This window comes from Schistocerca gregaria, chromosome 1 (genome assembly GCF_023897955.1).
Source record: "Schistocerca gregaria isolate iqSchGreg1 chromosome 1, iqSchGreg1.2, whole genome shotgun sequence".
Taxonomy (NCBI): Eukaryota; Metazoa; Arthropoda; class Insecta; order Orthoptera; family Acrididae; genus Schistocerca; species Schistocerca gregaria.
In genome coordinates, this window is record NC_064920.1 from 301424278 (window position 1) to 301442454 (window position 18177).

Consider the following 18177-nt stretch of genomic DNA (forward strand, 5'->3'; position numbering starts at 1 on the left):
AAAAGAATAGTTAAACTGAATGACTAAACAACTATGTTATTGTAGTGTATAGTTTTCTATTTTTTGTAGAACATTTTATACTTTTTATGAGATGTGATGTATAAGGGAGTGTTAGGGTTTATGTTAGTTTTGGAAGGGATGGGTAGGGATGGGTAGTGTAAATACAAGCATGACTAACACTAAACACACACCGCACCTTTCAGACAACCCTCGCAGACAAGTGTGACTGGTTCTTCACCATTTGCCATTCCATAGGAATTGCTAAGATTTGTCTTCAGGGACTTCACAGGTGAAGGTGGGAATGTCTGTTCTGTAGGAGATGTTTAACATCATACATCCTGTTGTGGGTGGCAGGAGAGCCAACACCGTGTTACTAGAGGAGGCCGAAAGGCACGCGATTTAGCTCACGCAGGCTGGCGTGAGGTCTGGAACAGGACAAGGAAATTAGAATTTAGAAACAAAGGACGCAGGTGGTGAAATACTTAACTTTAATCCATTAATGATGAACGTCGCTCTTGACGGTACATATTTCACAATATCAATAGTAAATGATAATGGCGCCTTGGTAGGTCGTAGCAAATAACGTAGCTGAAGGCTATGCTAACTATCGTCTCAGCAAATGGGAGCATAGAAGTCAGTGAACCATCGCTAGCAAAGTCGGCTAGACAACTGGGGCAAGTGCTAGGAAGTCTCTCTAGACCTGCCGTGTGGCGGCGCTCGGTCTGCAATCACTGATAGTGGCGACACGCGGGTCCGACGTATACTATTGGACCGCGGCCGATTTAAATGCTACCACCTAGCAAGTGTGGTGTCTGGCAGTAACACCACACGACATATACTATCGGACCGCGGCCGATTTAAATGCTACCACCTAGCAAGTGTGGTGTCTGGCAGTGACACCACACATCCTCAGCTTTCTCACTCAAATACCGGTGAAATAGGGATCCTGGGGAATGGGGGTGGGAAGGGTTTCCGCCTTTGGAACTTTCTTCTTTCTCTTCTTCGATCTTTGCAAACATTTCTACTTTTTCCCTTCTTACTTCTCATCTCAATACCTATTTTTCCCTCTTTCCATATTCATATACATCTATCGCAGAAGTCCTTCTCTTTCTCCATGGTTACAAAGAGCCTACAACTTATTTCACGTAAGTACGCTGAACAATCAGGCAGCACAAACACACATAGATATAAACACAAAGAGAAACTTACATACAAACATGAAAATTACGGATTAGAAAACTGAAGCAATGTCCAAACAGCCAAGGGATGTAGGGGAATAAAGACATGTACATCTGAGTAGATGCACATATCACATTGTTGATGTGTGACGGTTCTGCATCGTTATTTTTTATTTTTCACTCTCATATATGTATGAGACTAACAATCAATGCATATTCCCAGAGAAGCAGGAGCAGGAGAACTGGAGCAATAAGTATAAAACAGGTTGAGTTAGTCTTGTTAATTTTTTGAGAAAAGACATAGTATCTACTGAGAGTTGGTAAATAAAGGTAGACATAGCATCTACTATGTGTAGGCATGATATCTGTTTATATAGAAAGAGTGAGGAATGAAAGAGGACTCTAGGGTATTAGATGGAGGATTGGAAAGTGTTGAGGTGTAAAGCAGATTTGTAATTTTACCAGAGAATATTTAAGAATAGTATACATAAAGATACGATACTGTGTGAAGAGTTTGACAGAGCACTGAAAGACCTGAGTCGAAAGCACACAATTTCACTACAAACCCCTCAGTGGTACAGTGTCAAAAGCCTTCTGGAAATCTATAAATAAGGAATCAATTTGAAATCTTTTGTCAATAGCACTCAACACTTCATGTGAGTAAAGAGCTAGTAGTATTTGACAAGAACAATATTTTCTGAATACATGTTGCCCGCGTGTCAATAGACCATTCTCTTTGAGGTAATTCATAAAGTTCAAACACAATATATGTTCTAAAAGTCTGCTGCATCTCTATATTAATGATGTGGGCCTGTAATTTATTGTATTACTCATACTACCTTTCTTGGTGTGACCTTTGCAATTTTACAATCTCTGGGTACGGAGCTTTTTAGTGGTTGTATATGATTGTTAAGTATAGATTGCATCAGCATACTCTGAAAGGAACCTATTTGGTATACAGTCTGGACCAGAAGACTTGCTTTTATTAAGTTGCTTCACTACTCTGATGATATCTTCTTCTAAGTTGCTCACAGTGGCAGCTGTTCTTGATTCGAAAATTCTGGAATATCTACTTTGTCTTCTGTGGTAAAGGAGTTTCTGAACACTGTGTTTCATAACTCAGCTTTAGCAGCACTGTCATCAATAGTATTTCCATTGCTATCATGCAGAGAAGGCTTCGACTGTGTATTGCTACTAGCATATTTACATATGACTGGAGTGTCTTTGAATTTTCTGCCAGGTTTTGAGACAAACTTTCATTGTGGAAACTATTATAATCATCGCGCATTGGAGTCTACACTAAATTTCAAACTTGTGTAAAAGATCACCAAACTTGGAGATATTGTGCTCATTTAAATTTAGTCAGCCAAAGGATATGTAATCTTCTAAACTATTCAGACAATGGCCACTCCTTGTGAAAATAAAACAAAACTAAATAATCACAAGTAATTAGTTCTTCCATTTGTATTGTGTAAGATAGTTAGCAGGAGGAGAGTTAACAAATTTAGCATTCTCTTAATCACAGAGAGAAATGTTATTAGATTGATTTTGTGGGGTAACTGATTTGATAGGAATGAGACAGAATCACTAAAGCGGAATTTAGGATGGATCAGTGATGTAAAAGTTAGTTTTTAAATTCAGTCTATGCATCATTTTTTGAACCTCCAACATAGGATACCATGTAAGACAGTTGTAGGGTAACAATCACTGCATCTGCAAATGGTGTAACAGGAGTAGGCAATGTTATGAATAATGGAAAATCCAGGGAATGTCTAGCTTTAGCTGCCAGAGACTGTGGTCATTGTGTCAGTGTGTGTGTGTGTGTGTGTGTGTGTGTGTGTGTGTGTGTGTGTGTGTGGGTGGGTGGGTGGGTGGGTGGTAGGGGGGGGGGGGGGGCACGTGCGCGCGCGTGTGTGTGTGTGTGTGTGTGTGTGTGTGTGTGTGTGTGTGTGTGTGTGTGTGTGTGAGAGAGAGAGAGAGAGAGAGAGAGAGAGAGAGAGAGAGAGATGTCAGACTTTTTTTTCTGATGCCTGAAATAAAATCAAAATCAACCACTAAAAAGGGAACTGATCAAATGCAAAGAGCAGTGGAAAAGCTGATGGCCTTGGGTGATTGGAATGTTATAGAAAGGGGGGAGAGGGGGATTGACTGTAACATATGTGTTGATGAAGATAAATAGGTTGGTAGAGAAACTTCTAGATTTAAATGCTGTGCTTCAAATCAAATGGTTATAATGAACAGCCTCTGCCAAAATCAAAATGAGGAGTTGAAACTGGAAGATCTTAAATGGTTATACAGACACCAGGGAACCAAATAACGGACTGTAATAGATATCCAGACACAGAGACAGATTCAAATTATTAACTAGTAGAGCAAAACAATAGACTGAAATTCAAAAGTGTAAAGACAAAGATTAAGTCAATGAAATTAGATATGAAAAACACAGGACTGAACAAGATGAAACAAAAATTCCCCATGAACAGTGTGTAGAGTACTAAGAGTAGTCGTTTGGATTGTAAAACAGACGAAAACATATTATGCCACAAAAGGCTACTGAAAGTAGAAGGCAATTTTTTTATTACTGCCAGTACACACACATAAAAGTACTATTAGTTCTTTCTTTGGAGAGGAAAGAGGGATAGTTTGGATAAGATTAGAAAGGAAGGACATTTCACTCACATGCATTGTGAGAACGAGGGGTGATGAAAAAACTCGAGAAAAAGGAGATAATGGGAGGGAAAAAATAAATCAGAAGTAGTGGGTGAGAGGGGGGGGGGGGGGTGGAGGGGAGCAGTTGGGAGAGCAAAGGTAAGATATAAAAGTAAAGTGCAATTAAGAAAATAATGAAAGAAAACATAATAAATAGAACCACAGATTGAAAAAAAAATATCTCCATGACCATAAAAACCTATGACGCTTTAAGATGTCTAAAAGTTAATAATAAATACATCTAAAAATGTATAAAATGTCATAAAACAGTATGTACCCACTCTCCTCCTACCTCCACCCATTCCTGAATGGATGGATAGGTGGGTGACTGAATGACTAGGCAGTTACTGTTTCATGAGTATTGAATCAAAGACACAGGAACATACTATCAGTGTTCAACAGTCTGTTAAAAAAAAGAAAGAGTCAAAGTACATATGTCCCTTGCAACCCCTCTTTTAGGTAGCTGAAATACAAAATTTACAGGAACTTCCTTGGGTAACAGAATAAAGCACTTACATAACACCTAAGGAAATATGCATTCTTATCAAAATTCTGACAATAATATTATTCGTACAATAGCATATGCAGATCATTGGAAGCATTAAAAAAACCAAAACAGGTTGTATCTTAAGAAATGGACAGTAAGATTCCAAGTACACAAAAGTTCTTATTAACATACCTGATACACGGCTCTAGCAAGTGCTATTCTAACTTTCTGTCCACCACTCAATGCTGCACCTGCTTCTCCCACATCAGTTTGGTCCCCTGCCGATAACTGCTGGAGGTCACCATCTAGGCAACATGCCTCCACAACACGCCTGCAGAAAACAAGCATTTCCGTGGTCTCTTGCCACAAATACAACAAAACAGACAAAAGTGAATGAAGAGGCAGAAAAGGAAGAGGATGTGAAGGAGGTTGAAAGTATGTGCAGCAACATTAACAGTAGCAGGTACAAGAAAATTGCAGGTTGCTTTACTTACTTTTATTTTACGTTACTTTTATTTTAAAAAGTAATGGCCCCAGAACAACAGAAGAGAGAATCCAACAACAGTTGTTAAAATAAAAGCATGCACTAGCACACAAATGCATGCACGTGTGCACATAAACACATGCGCATGTGTGACCCTGACCCCCCCCCCCCCCCACTCCGAACACACACACACACACACACACACACACACACACACACACACACACACACACACACACACACACACTCACACACACACACATAAAAGGTGGGTGGCAGCAGGAGAGAAATTTTTCTGGATGGAAATAAAGGGAGGAAGGTAGGGAGGGGAGGAAGGGTGAGGCAATGGATGAGGAAGGAGGAAGAAGGGGAGGGGAAAGGGGGAGGGAGGGTGGAGAGAGAGAGAGAGAGAGAGAGAGAGAGAGAGAGAGATGAATATGACTGACCTGTACTTTGATTGCTCATATGGACGACCAAATAGTATGTTATCTCGTACAGAGCCTCTTTGTAACCAAGGAGATTGGGCTACCAGTCCAAAAACTGCAACCAAAAATGATCTAATAGGGTCATGTCGATTCTGTATATCTGAATATGAGCAAGATGACTGAGAAGAAAAGCCAGCTTTAAAATAAAACTCATTAAATCAAAAATTACACCTTCACATCATGTTATGTAGCATTTGTCTGCATAATATTTCCTTCTCACCTGAAGCTATCAGATCAGGAAATTTGCGATAAGGGTTAAATGTTTAAGTGTATAATGCTATAGTTGTGCACTTCTCTTAAAAAGTTATACATGTGACACTGTAAGAAATTCATGGTATCTGCAAATGAGACACATTAAAATTATTCAGTGATGTCTCATACCTGCAGTTTTTGGATCAGTGAGACTGATAGATCCTGACTGTAATTCAAGATCAGCAACAATGGCTGCCAGAAGTGATGACTTTCCTGATCCAATGTGGCCACATACACCCACTAGCTGTCCCTGTTAATGCAACAACCAAACAAAAATGGTGATTCCTCAAAGCGTACCATCCAAATAAAAAGGTAAATGCTTCATAAAAATTGATTAATTATGCAAAAGTTAAAATAATGTGGTAAGTACACAGGTGTGTCACTTCACATACACAAAAGGATGAAACAGCCATACTAAAATGTTATTAAATCTTCTGGTTAACAATTTAGAGAGATCTCAGGTGTCATGTAGAGTTATAAAAGTAACATCATCTCCCTACCAACAATAAAGCAGACTAAGTCTCTAAATACACTGAATGTTTATCTCCTATCTGCGAAGAACACAGTTAAAATGGCAGTCACAAAAAAACCATAAACTGCAAACACAAAAAAATGATGGTGTCTCTTCCTGGAGTATGAATCATTTTATGTACAGAACTATGCTATCCACAGTAAACTTAATATAAATTCATTCTATAAGGATGACCAGATAATTTGCAGTTTGGTATCTACAGCTCTTTCTTCCAAACATTTACAGTTGTCATCAATAGTGACAAATGACACACAAGAATTCCGCACAATATTTCATTATGTGGCAGCAATATTTGCTAACTTATTAATCAGACTTATGTCTGAATACCAAACCAAAGATATGATACTCCTGTAAGTTACAGGATATTACCAACAGATATTACCAACCTCTATATTACAAGCCTCTCTGTCTCCAGGACAAAACAAATGGGTAGCCTGGGGACACTTAGGAAATATGAGTATAGGCTGAGTGTTAAGACATGATCACATCTCATCTGTTCAATGACATCTCAGCACTGAATTCTAATGAAATCCAATTGAGAAGAAAAGATCAGGCCAAAAACTAGTCAAGTATATATCCATGCTTATTTCCAGCCACCATAAGTAATGTAAGGTCACAATGAATATGCAAGTCATGATTAAAAAACACTGGAAGATAAAATCTGCTTTACTCTTTTAACATCTTTAATGAGGGTTTGGGAATCACTCAGTGTGGATGTTTTTTCTTACCCTGTGTGAAAAATTTTCTAACATTTTCTGGCATAATCAACTGAATACGAAAACACTTACAAGTTTATTCCTAAATTATTTAAAAATGCTTTGCTACCAACTATTCTTTATATGTGAGTGTACATTAGCATTTCTGACAACTTGCTGTAACTGTCCCTACATCCAAGTGACAGGATTTGCAAAACTATGTCTCAAAAGCATTTATGCATTTTCAATTCAGAAAGGATGGAAATAAGAAAAAGTAGTATTTCAGGTATACACTCCCAAGACCAAAATGAATACTTATGATCTAAGAGTGGCAGTAAAAATATGTGAAAATCTGATGTAAACATTACAAATATGAAAAGTTAATGTCTAAATATAAAAGTGTATGTGCGGCATTCTTACCTTTTTAATTGTGATATTAATGTTCTTAAGTACAGAAAGAGTACTGCTCCAAGAGAAACTAGCATTCGTCAACTGCAGCACGGTCTTGCCACTATCAGGTGGCATCTTACTGTAATAGTGGTCTGGATCCAAATCCTCCAACTATGCAATGTGAAATGCTGTTAGAATCCTTTAATTGCATTAGAGTTCATAAGATATTATCACTCTTCAAGCACCCTTGGACTAGATGAAAAACTACAACTCAATTATAAATCATAATAGTAAGTGTACTTTTGTTTCTGCTTCACACAAGGAATAGAAGGGCCCAAACACTATTATTAACCATAGAGGTAGTTGTTACATCTTTAGATTAACATAAAATGGATCATAGGATCAAAGATCTACTCTGGGTGTAGTTCTCATCTTCCAGTATCAGAGATGCTGTTGTCTAAAACAATGTTTGGATACTTCATCTCCCTGCCATTTAACCCAATCTGAATAAAACTTCTTTTATCAATACACATAATTTTCTACTCATGAGTTCCCATATTCCTCTCGTTTCCAAATACAAGCTTTCACAACAATGCAACAGAAAAACCCATGTGGATTATAAACAAAGGCAATAACTCAATGTGTGGAGGAGGCACAGAAAGCAATCAATAAGTATATAAACAATAAGTTTCTAAGTTGGATCAGCACCTAAATCAATTAGGAGTGTTTTACTTTTGTAACTGTTTGCTTTCATGCAGATAATGAATTCACATGACAATTTCAAACAAATAATCTTTTCTAAAACAGGATTTCTATATCAGTAGTACACACTTGAGTCTTGCAAGGACATTGAGAGGAATAGCTAACGAGATATATAAGATGATTACTGATCATATCACACATTATACTGCAAACAATAAATGACATATGAAGTAATTTTTGTATTTTTATCACCACAATCTTGTTTTCATGTCTAGGTTTCATTTTGTTACAACTATTACATCATAATGTAAAACATAATTATTGTTTTGAGATTTACTTCCTGAGAACACCAGAGATTAGAAAGCACAGGTCATATGCATCTACAAAAAGAGAAGAAGAAATTATCCACATTATCCACATATTCTAAGGCAAAACATAATGAAGTATCTCTAACAGAATGATTTCCTTCATGCCAACCAGTATAGATTCCAAAAACATTGGCCATGTGAAACCCAATTTGTACTTTTCCCACATAGTGTATTGAAACCCATGGATAAAGGCAGATATGTAGATGCTATCTTTCATGACTTCCAAAAAGCACGTGACTCAGTACCTCACAAACAATTATTAATGAAATTGATCATAATGGGATATCACACAATGTGTTGGATTTACAATTTCTTGATAGCAAGGACACAGCATGTTATCTTGGCTGAAGAGTCACTGATAGATGTAGAAATATCTTCAGGTGCCCCAGGGTAGTGTGTTTGTACCTTTGCTATTCAAGCTGTATATTTATGATATTAAACTCAGAATTTTCACAAATAATGAAGCACTGCCTAAAAAAGCTGTAATCAGTGAGATTTTTATTACATTTCAAGTTACTGAAAAAATTAGTAAGCTGCTGCAAGTGGTTAGAAATGCAAAATTGTTCTCAAAATGCAAAAATATAGTATGATAATATATGATAACATACTCAATGAGTCATAACCTGAATTTGTCAACTCAGACAAATACCCAAGTGTAAAAATCTGTGAGGACTTCAAGTGTAATGGCATATGGGCTTAATAATAAATAAAACAAGTGATGGACTCTGATTCATAGGTTCGGTACTGGGAAAATGCAACCAGTCTACAAAAAACCAATTATGCAACCTAGTGTGGGGCTGATAATACTACTGTGCTGGCAGCTGGAATCAGAAGCTATTCTACAGTTTTTGTCTACCTACGATATCAGTTCGTTACACATAAATGGCAGGAAATCCCAACAGCAGCCGATCTGTATATCACCCATTCCTGGGTCATCCCAAATAAAAATCTTAATTCTGCTATTAAGTAACATAAACTGTTACTCTTTCCAAATAAACAAATCAATAAACGTGCTAGCAAAGAACTGTTAAACCAGCAGCAATGTAATACATTGCTGTCAAGTCCATGCTATATAGTGCAGTTATTCTTTGTCAGACACAATACCATTGGAAAAAATGTATAATCCTCTGACTAGAATATCAATGAGTCATATTTGGAATTTGCCAACTCATGTAACAATTTGTAAGGATATGAAACAGAATGCCCACAGTGTCTCAGTAAAGGATACTTCACTTCACTGGTGGGATACTGTAGACATGTGTTCAGTCTACAAATGAGACTGTTTACAAAACACTCATGAGACCCACCTAGAAAACTGATCAACTGTGAGAGAGCCACATTAAATAGGATTCACAATGGATACAGAATGTATACTGTGAAAGGAGCACAAATGATCACAACTTATCAATGGAAGAGCATCACAGCAATGTTGAAAGGCCTGCACTGCCAGACATTTTAGGACTGATCCTGTATGCATCTGCTTACAAAGTTTCAAGAACTAATATTAAGTGAGCAGTCCAGGAATACATTACAATCCTCTATGTATCACTCACATAGGGAGCACAAAGACAAGATTAGACAAAATACAGCATGCACAGTGGAATTTAAGCAATCTTTTTCCCCCAAACAATATGTGAATCGAACAGTAAGAAGCCCTAACAATTTGTACAGTGGCAAGTACCCTATGCTATACACATCACAGTAGTTTCCAGATTATGGATGTAGATGTAGTTGATTGAGACTGAAAACATAGAACACATTTACACATGAGAATCAATATAGATGACTTAAAATGTACTTTACCTTATAAAATACTAAAAGTTTCTGAAACACAATTTGTTTTAAAATCATTACATCTTTCCATATTTTCATTCACATTTCTTCTCTTACCGCAAAATGTAATCACTTGATTCTTCCTTCCTAATTCGGAACTTTTAAAATGTGCTGGACCTTGTCCATCACAGTGGCCCTCCTATGTCTTCACATGCCTTTTCTCTTGTGTTTTTAAAGACACTTTTAATTCCATGTTTGTGGTGTATAAATGAGTTATTCCAATCAACAAATACGGATACATTGCTTCATGTGACATCCATTATCAACAGAAAATATCATCCGTTTCCTCAATAACAAATGAAGTCCTGTTTTACGTTTTTAAGTGAATAGAGTACATCTCTTTTATGTTTCCTAACAGATTTGCTATTTCATTTCTTTCTAACCTCCTCTTTTTCATGGTCATGCAGCACACAAATATCAATTCTTGGTTCATGCCAGCACGCAGACATATTGAAATATTTCATAAACTATTTTGAAAAACTGATGATAAGCATAGTATATAATTGCCATTAACACTCTTTTTCTGGATTAGGATACTGAGCAAGAATATATTGAGGCGAGTACATATATGTTTTCATGATGCAAATAACTATCATGTTTTATCTGTTGATACCACCATTAACAATTATAGATCATGTACAACACCATTTAAAAATTCTTTAAGAATTTACTTGTCATACAGTTTGCCACTCAAGTATACAGCTTCATTAGAGCAGTGTTAAAAGTCAGCCGTCCAACTTCTTTCATATTTTTATTGTATATTTAGATTTATCATACCCACATAATATGTTTTATAATTTTAAAAAAAAACTCATATTTCGTTGCAAAGAAAATTGACCTTCAATATGCCTACAAACTCACAAATGTATTACAGTTATGCAAATGCTTCCAAAAGTGATACAAAAAACACATTCATAGTTTGTGAAATTAAAAAGGCAATGATTGTTCCAATATGTGATGTTTGAAAGAATAATTACATACCCGCATCAGTTTCTCCAATCGACCAATTGACACCCAAGCTTCTGCAATGCCATTGAGAACCCATGGAAATGCATTTAGCGGTGCAATCAACATTTGCAACAACGCCACTCCTGTGAAAACTGTAGATGCTGTCAGTTTTCCACCCAGTAGAGCAAAAGTCCCGAAAGTTAGGACAGACATAAGCACTGGTGTTGCAGCCCAAAAGAACACACACAGCGCATCAAGGAATTTGCGTCCTCGCAAATATTTCACTTCTTCTGATCGGACCTCTGGAAGATTGTTAAGTTTTTAAACATATTTTAATCCAAGCATGAACACAAATTCAATGTTCTAAATGCTTGGCTCCCAATTGTAAATGGGACAGAAGTTACGAGGGCACTATACTAAAATTGATTAAAGTGAAACTTACTAGCAGATTAAAATAGTGTGCCAGGTGAGGACTCAGGATCAAACCTGGGACTCCGGATCAAAATACTGTCTGGTACACACAGATTTAAACTGCCAAGAAGTTTCAAACCAGTGCACACACTGTTGTACATGAAAATTCATTCAGCATAAGTGAAGTGTCTGAACCAAGAAAAAAATGATCAGGTTTACGCTGAAATGAAAATGTGATCCTTTTAAAAATAGAGTCAATTCTGAATCAACAACTGTGGATACAATTCTTAAGTGAATAGGCTTTTATCTTTCATCATCCATGCAGATCCATAAACATTTATCTCCTTCCATTATGCCTTTCTTACACTCATTTCTACACATCCTTGCACCATCTGTCTCGCTACTAAACTTCCTGCTTTCTTTACCTTTTTGCACTGAATCACCACTGTCATTAATGATAATTTGACTTCATAGCAACAGCGGATGTCTCGTGTAAAAATAAATAAAATAAATAAATAACATGGGTATTACTAGAATAAAAGTGAAAAACTCACAGGAGTCATTCCGTAGAAAATCATCAGATTTTAGCCAAAGTGGGTAGCATCATGGTTACAGATTCCAATGAAATTGGGTTAATACCTGCATTAAATTAAGTTCATATCTCAGGTATTGAAATGTGAAACCCCCCAGGGGGCTGAGCAAGACCATCCCAAAGTAACAATTTTGGCTGTTTTTTTTTTTTTTAATGTGTCACCATGGGTGACCACCTAGCTCCTTGTACTAAATCAGATACATCCAAAAAGTTGGTCTCATTTGAATGGTAACACCTCTCTCTTGTAGGAGAAAGCAATAATGTGTTGCAATGGTTAATCATTCACAAGTAATGCATAAACAAACAGCTACACAAGTTATCACATTTTTGCAAGTTTCCAATATTTTTTATCTCATGTGTGAATGATAGTACCGGAACAATATTTGATATATATAGAGAGGTGATAAGGCTGAATTCATAAAACAAATTTGGTTGTGTTACTTGCATCCACACACTGACTTTTTGGATTTTGAAAATTCTGAAATTGTCGAAAATCGCTATTTGGGGCCTCCCCACATGCAGTGTGTGCAAGATCACGGTGTGCTGCAAATTGCTTCATTATGTAGCTTGTATCTAAGTCTATTACCCCCAAAATATCTTTGTGTTACTCCAATGCGCAACTCTTTTATTGTACTCTTTAACAGTGTGTTCTTGTCGATAAAGACAATATTGTAAGTGCCACAGAACTTGACATGAGAGACCCATTATTCTGCAACATATTCAACTTGAATTAGTAGAAATAATACGTTTCACACTCAGAGAACATTAATCATTATCTAAATAGGAAATTACATAGGAAGCACACGCATCGAAGATTGGTGCCTTTCCTCACTTAGACACAAATGGAGTATTTCAATTTCAGTTGCACAGTCCAGTGCATACTGTCTGCCTGTTACAGCGTTTGGCACAATATCTGGTTTCAGAATGCCCCTAAGTTTTACACAGCTGACTACATTGGATAAAAAGTAAGCTTCATATGGTCCAGTTGGATGCATTTCCTTCACCAAAACATCTTGGTTCTCTTCAGAATAGTCCATAACAAAGGCAAGGTACCACTTATAATCATAGACACAAATAATATAAGAAGACGGTCTGATATCTTGCAATGATACTGCTTGGTATTATACTGGAGACTGTTATGCTTCTGCATTGTGTGTGAGATAACCTATATCATGTCTCACAGAGCATGAAGTTTGATACATCTTAAGAACATCCTTTCCAGCAGGTCTAAAGTGATGGAACTGTCTTGTATTTGGAATTGTCCTGCACTGATCAAAATCTTTCATTCAGTAGCATTGCACTGTTATTTTCAATGTCTTCTGAGGTCACATACAAGAACTGAATACCCTTTATCTCTTGTGATGCAAATTCGAAAAGTGCTTGTGCAATGAGGATTGGGTGATGAATTTCTTGAAGACTCCTTCTAGCAGCCAGTCTTTTGACTGTCCCCCCCAACTCCATCACAGCCATTCTTCCCATGGCTAGTGGCAAAGAAATGCCACTCAGCATCAATTACGAAGTCCTCAGAATGCAGTGTCAGATTTCTAAAAATGTTCTGGTTTTTATATTGAGATGATGCTCCATCTGAAAAATAGGGAATTTTTCCTAAGTGAGGCATTGTATCTTTTATATGGGGAATAATGGTTTTCTGATAATAATGTACAGCAGCTGTCGAGTAAAATAGATGATCACTTATTATGCACACTGTCTGTACAGTTGATGATGCTGACTCTGATTTTAATAAATATACTATAAAAGGATGCACTGTGGCCTGGGATTGCTGCCAGTGAAATCCTTGTGCTGCATCTTGCACAAAAAACAAGTAATTCTCAGAAAAATCTCCAATCAAAATACACTCTGTTGGGCCAAGAGTTTCTTTCTGTGAAGCTAGATAACATGATTGCTGTTTTGTTATTAAATAATGACTTTTCCGTAATTCCAGTTCGTTGCAAAAATTGTGTATTAAATCATCAATTGCTTCCACCACTGATATCAATGTACACTAAGCTATTGTGACCCACTGCAAATTCTGCACACCTTCAGCCAAACACAGTGCTCCTGATTCTGCAAGAAGAGCTGAAACACATTACACTCCAGGGCACACTTATATAACATACTGTCCTCACTTTCTGTAGAGCAGACAATCTTCTCAAGTAAGTCTGTAGTTGTACTACGAAGCTTGGTGACATCTAACATCAGCTTCAATGAGAACAACAAACACCATGGGTTCCACGTGCACCCACGAGTACACACCATTTGGGACACAATTGTGTAAATTTTGAGAAACCAATTTTATAAGTGTGAAACTTCTCTTTGAAGGCCTCATACAGCTTCTTCAAATTCACTAAAACAAGGCATTTCTGTTTGTGTTCTTTAACACCACATTCCAATCGGACAGTTATAAAGTCTTTCATACCTGAACACAAACAACTGTACTCTTGAAACTTCCTGGCAGATTAAAACTGTGTGCCCGACCGAGACTCGAACTCGGGACCTTTGCCTTTCGCGGGCAAGTGCTCTACCAACTGAGCTACCGAAGCACGACTCACGTCCGGTACTCACAGCTTTACTTCTGCCAGTATCCGTCTCCTACCTTCCAAACTTTACAGAAGCTCTTCTGCGAAACTTGCAGAACTAGCACTCCTGAAAGAAAGGATATTGCGGAGACATGGCTTAGCCACAGCCTGGGGGATGTTTCCAGAATGAGATTTTCACTCTGCAGCGGAGTGTGCGCTGATATGAAACTTCCTGGCAGATTAAAACTGTGTGCCCGACCGAGACTCGAACTCGGGACCTTTGCCTTTCGCGGGCAAGTGCTCTACCAACTGAGCTACCGAAGCACGACTCACGTCCGGTACTCACAGCTTTACTTCTGCCAGTATCCGTCTCCTACCTTCCAAACTTTACAGAAGCTCTTCTGCGAAACTTGCAGAACTAGCACTCCTGAAAGAAAGGATATTGCAGAGACATGGCTTAGCCACAGCCTGGGGGATGTTTCCAGAATGAGATTTTCACTCTGCAGCGGAGTGTGCGCTGATATGAAACTTCCTGGCAGATTAAAACTGTGTGCCCGACCGAGACTCGAACTCGGGACCTTTGCCTTTCGCGGGCAAGTGCTCTACCAACTGAGCTACCGAAGCACGACTCACGTCCGGTACTCACAGCTTTACTTCTGCCAGTATCCGTCTCCTACCTTCCAAACTTTACAGAAGCTCTTCTGCGAAACTTGCAGAACTAGCACTCCTGAAAGAAAGGATATTGCGGAGACATGGCTTAGCCACAGCCTGGGGGATGTTTCCAGAATGAGATTTTCACTCTGCAGCGGAGTGTGCGCTGATATGAAACTTCCTGGCAGATTAAAACTGTGTGCCCGACCGAGACGCGAACTCGGGACCTTTGCCTTTCGCGGGCAAGTGCTCTACCAACTGAGCTACCGAAGGTAGGAGACGGATACTGGCAGAAGTAAAGCTGTGAGTACCGGACGTGAGTCGTGCTTCGGTAGCTCAGTTGGTAGAGCACTTGCCCGCGAAAGGCAAAGGTCCCGAGTTCGAGTCTCGGTCGGGCACACAGTTTTAATCTGCCAGGAAGTTTCATATCAGCGCACACTCCGCTGCAGAGTGAAAATCTCATTCTGGAAACATCCCCCAGGCTGTGGCTAAGCCATGTCTCCGCAATATCCTTTCTTTCAGGAGTGCTAGTTCTGCAAGTTTCGCAGAAGAGCTTCTGTAAAGTTTGGAAGGTAGGAGACGGATACTGGCAGAAGTAAAGCTGTGAGTACCGGACGTGAGTCGTGCTTCGGTAGCTCAGTTGGTAGAGCACTTGCCCGCGAAAGGCAAAGGTCCCGAGTTCGAGTCTCGGTCGGGCACACAGTTTTAATCTGCCAGGAAGTTTCATATCAGCGCACACTCCGCTGCAGAGTGAAAATCTCATTCTGGGAACTGTACTCTTCAAAAAATTTACAAACATAAGGATTTACACATCCATGATGCATCACATGCGGCAAGATTACTTGTTTTTCCTTCTGTGCCCTGGCCTTTCGAACCAAATATTCTGACACCCCAAATTCCCTAGACCACAATATGCAACTGTCCACTTCGAAGGAAGGAGACTGATAATCTTGATTTTTATTTCGTAGGTGGTCATTTTACATTTTTCCTTTAGCTGTTCAATATGATCAGCAAAGCCTCTCCAGGTGGAAGTTGAAGGGATATGATCCTCATGATTAGGTATTGTAACTTCGAGACACTTTTCCAAGTGCTTATGAACAACAGAGCAGATTTTCTTGTACTTTGTTTTGCCATGTGAAACTTTTTTACTACCGTGCTACTTGTGATGAGAGAATGAATCACAACATATACGACCAAAAATGTGGGTAAAATTGTCCAGATATACCTTCTCATGATGGTAATACGAAGTTTACTTATCATCAGTTTGTAATCCTGTATGAACAGCCAATAGGTGTTTTGTCTCATCACTATAGTAACACATACATTTGAGTTCTGACTGTCTACAGTAAGATAGTTTATGACATTCCTGTCTTAATGCTGTACCAGGAAAACATTTCTCCATATCATCCACACACAGCTGCAACTGGGTGGTGGTGGTGGACCAATTAGGATGCCTGGGTGGGCAGAACTGTATCACAGGTGGTGTGTTAGGTTGCTGTCTGCACATAAAAACAATAAATTATTATTACATGTAGCAGGCTTTCCACAAACCATAGATGAGACTTGAATCCTTGATTCCTTTAGCTGTGAATCAAACATGTATTATTTGATACACAAGATTAATGGGTGATTTCAGTAATTCACCATTATTTTTGTCTGTAGTTTTGACTAACAGTTCTGGATTAACACCATAAAAATAAAGCAGAGTGAAAAATTAAAAATTTAATGTTGAAGTTAACTTAATGCACTTTGGACACTTCAGAAAACATCCCTGAAAGATAGCAGTGTCAGGGTTTGATGCTTTATTAGGGAATAAGTTTTAACTTAATTATCTCATATAAATTGTCCCATCCATCACAAGTAGCGAGTGCCATCCATCACAGAATAACAGAATATATGTATGAAAAACAATTTGAATTAAAATATAACTTACAGAATTCAGTACTTTTTGGGCATGACTCAATGAAATGAAGGTCTTTCTTTATTATCAAAAACCAATGCATGATTTTAGTGACAAATGGGAGAGCTTTCCTTGTAAAAAAAAAGAAATTAATACAAAAGAACTTGGCAGTGCTTACTAGTTTCCAGATTTTTTAGCTATGCTTAATAATGAACTGTTTGTTAGTAATGGTGGGCAATCATTGCAACAATGAACTGTCTGTCAATAATGGTGTGAAGTCATTGCCAAATTGACAACCTACTGTTTACTATTACCACCCACAAGTGTAATTTCTCTAAGATGATGGTGATAAACAAAAGGGAAAAAAAGTTGCAGAATGTTTCTATTCTCTACTTGTAATTTCAGTGGCTCAGGATTTCACCGAAACTATTCACAGTCATGACTTTCACATTTTTAACTTCTACTCATAGTCTCATTCACTCATGGAATGCCAGGTATAATATGTAGTGTATAAATGTTAGAACATTGTTAAATGATTTATAATAAATGAAAGTAATACAAAGATATTTTGGGAGTATTACATACTGAAGCAATTTGCAGCACGCCGTGACCTTGCACACATTGCATTTGGGGAGGTCCCAAATAGTGATTTTCGACCATTCTGGAATTTTCAAAATCCTAAAGGTCAATGTGCACATGCAAGTAACACAACAAAATTTGTTTTATGAATTCAGCCTTACCACCTCTCTATACACATCAAATATTGTTTCAGTAATATCATTCACACATGAGATAAAAAAAATTGAAAACTTGCAAAAATGTGATAGCTTGTGTAGCTGTTTGTTTATGTACTACTTCCAAACCATGAACAATTGCAACATATTATCGCTTTCTCCTACAAGGGAGAGGTGTTACCTTTCAAATGAGACCAACCTTCTGGCTGTATTTGATTTAGTACAAGGAGCTAGGTGGTCACACATGGTGGCACGATTTTTGAAGAAAAAAAAAACAGCCAAAATTGTAACTTTGGGATGGCCTAGATCA

At 37.9% G+C, this 18177-nt stretch overlaps 1 protein-coding gene across 2 annotated transcripts in view; it reads right to left on the reverse strand.

The window, feature by feature from the left end:
- Window positions 1–18177, reverse strand: part of LOC126342120 (ATP-binding cassette sub-family C member 10) — a 371444-nt gene that overhangs the window by 196054 nt on the left and 157213 nt on the right. For both annotated transcript variants that reach the window (XM_050001827.1, XM_050001828.1), the window contains 5 exons: window positions 11097–11365; window positions 7243–7383; window positions 5725–5845; window positions 5305–5398; window positions 4567–4705 (listed from right to left, as the gene is read on the reverse strand). In XM_050001827.1, the coding sequence (XP_049857784.1) occupies window positions 4567–4705; window positions 5305–5398; window positions 5725–5845; window positions 7243–7383; window positions 11097–11365 (764 nt within the window). The remainder of the gene's footprint in view (window positions 1–4566; window positions 4706–5304; window positions 5399–5724; window positions 5846–7242; window positions 7384–11096; window positions 11366–18177) is intronic.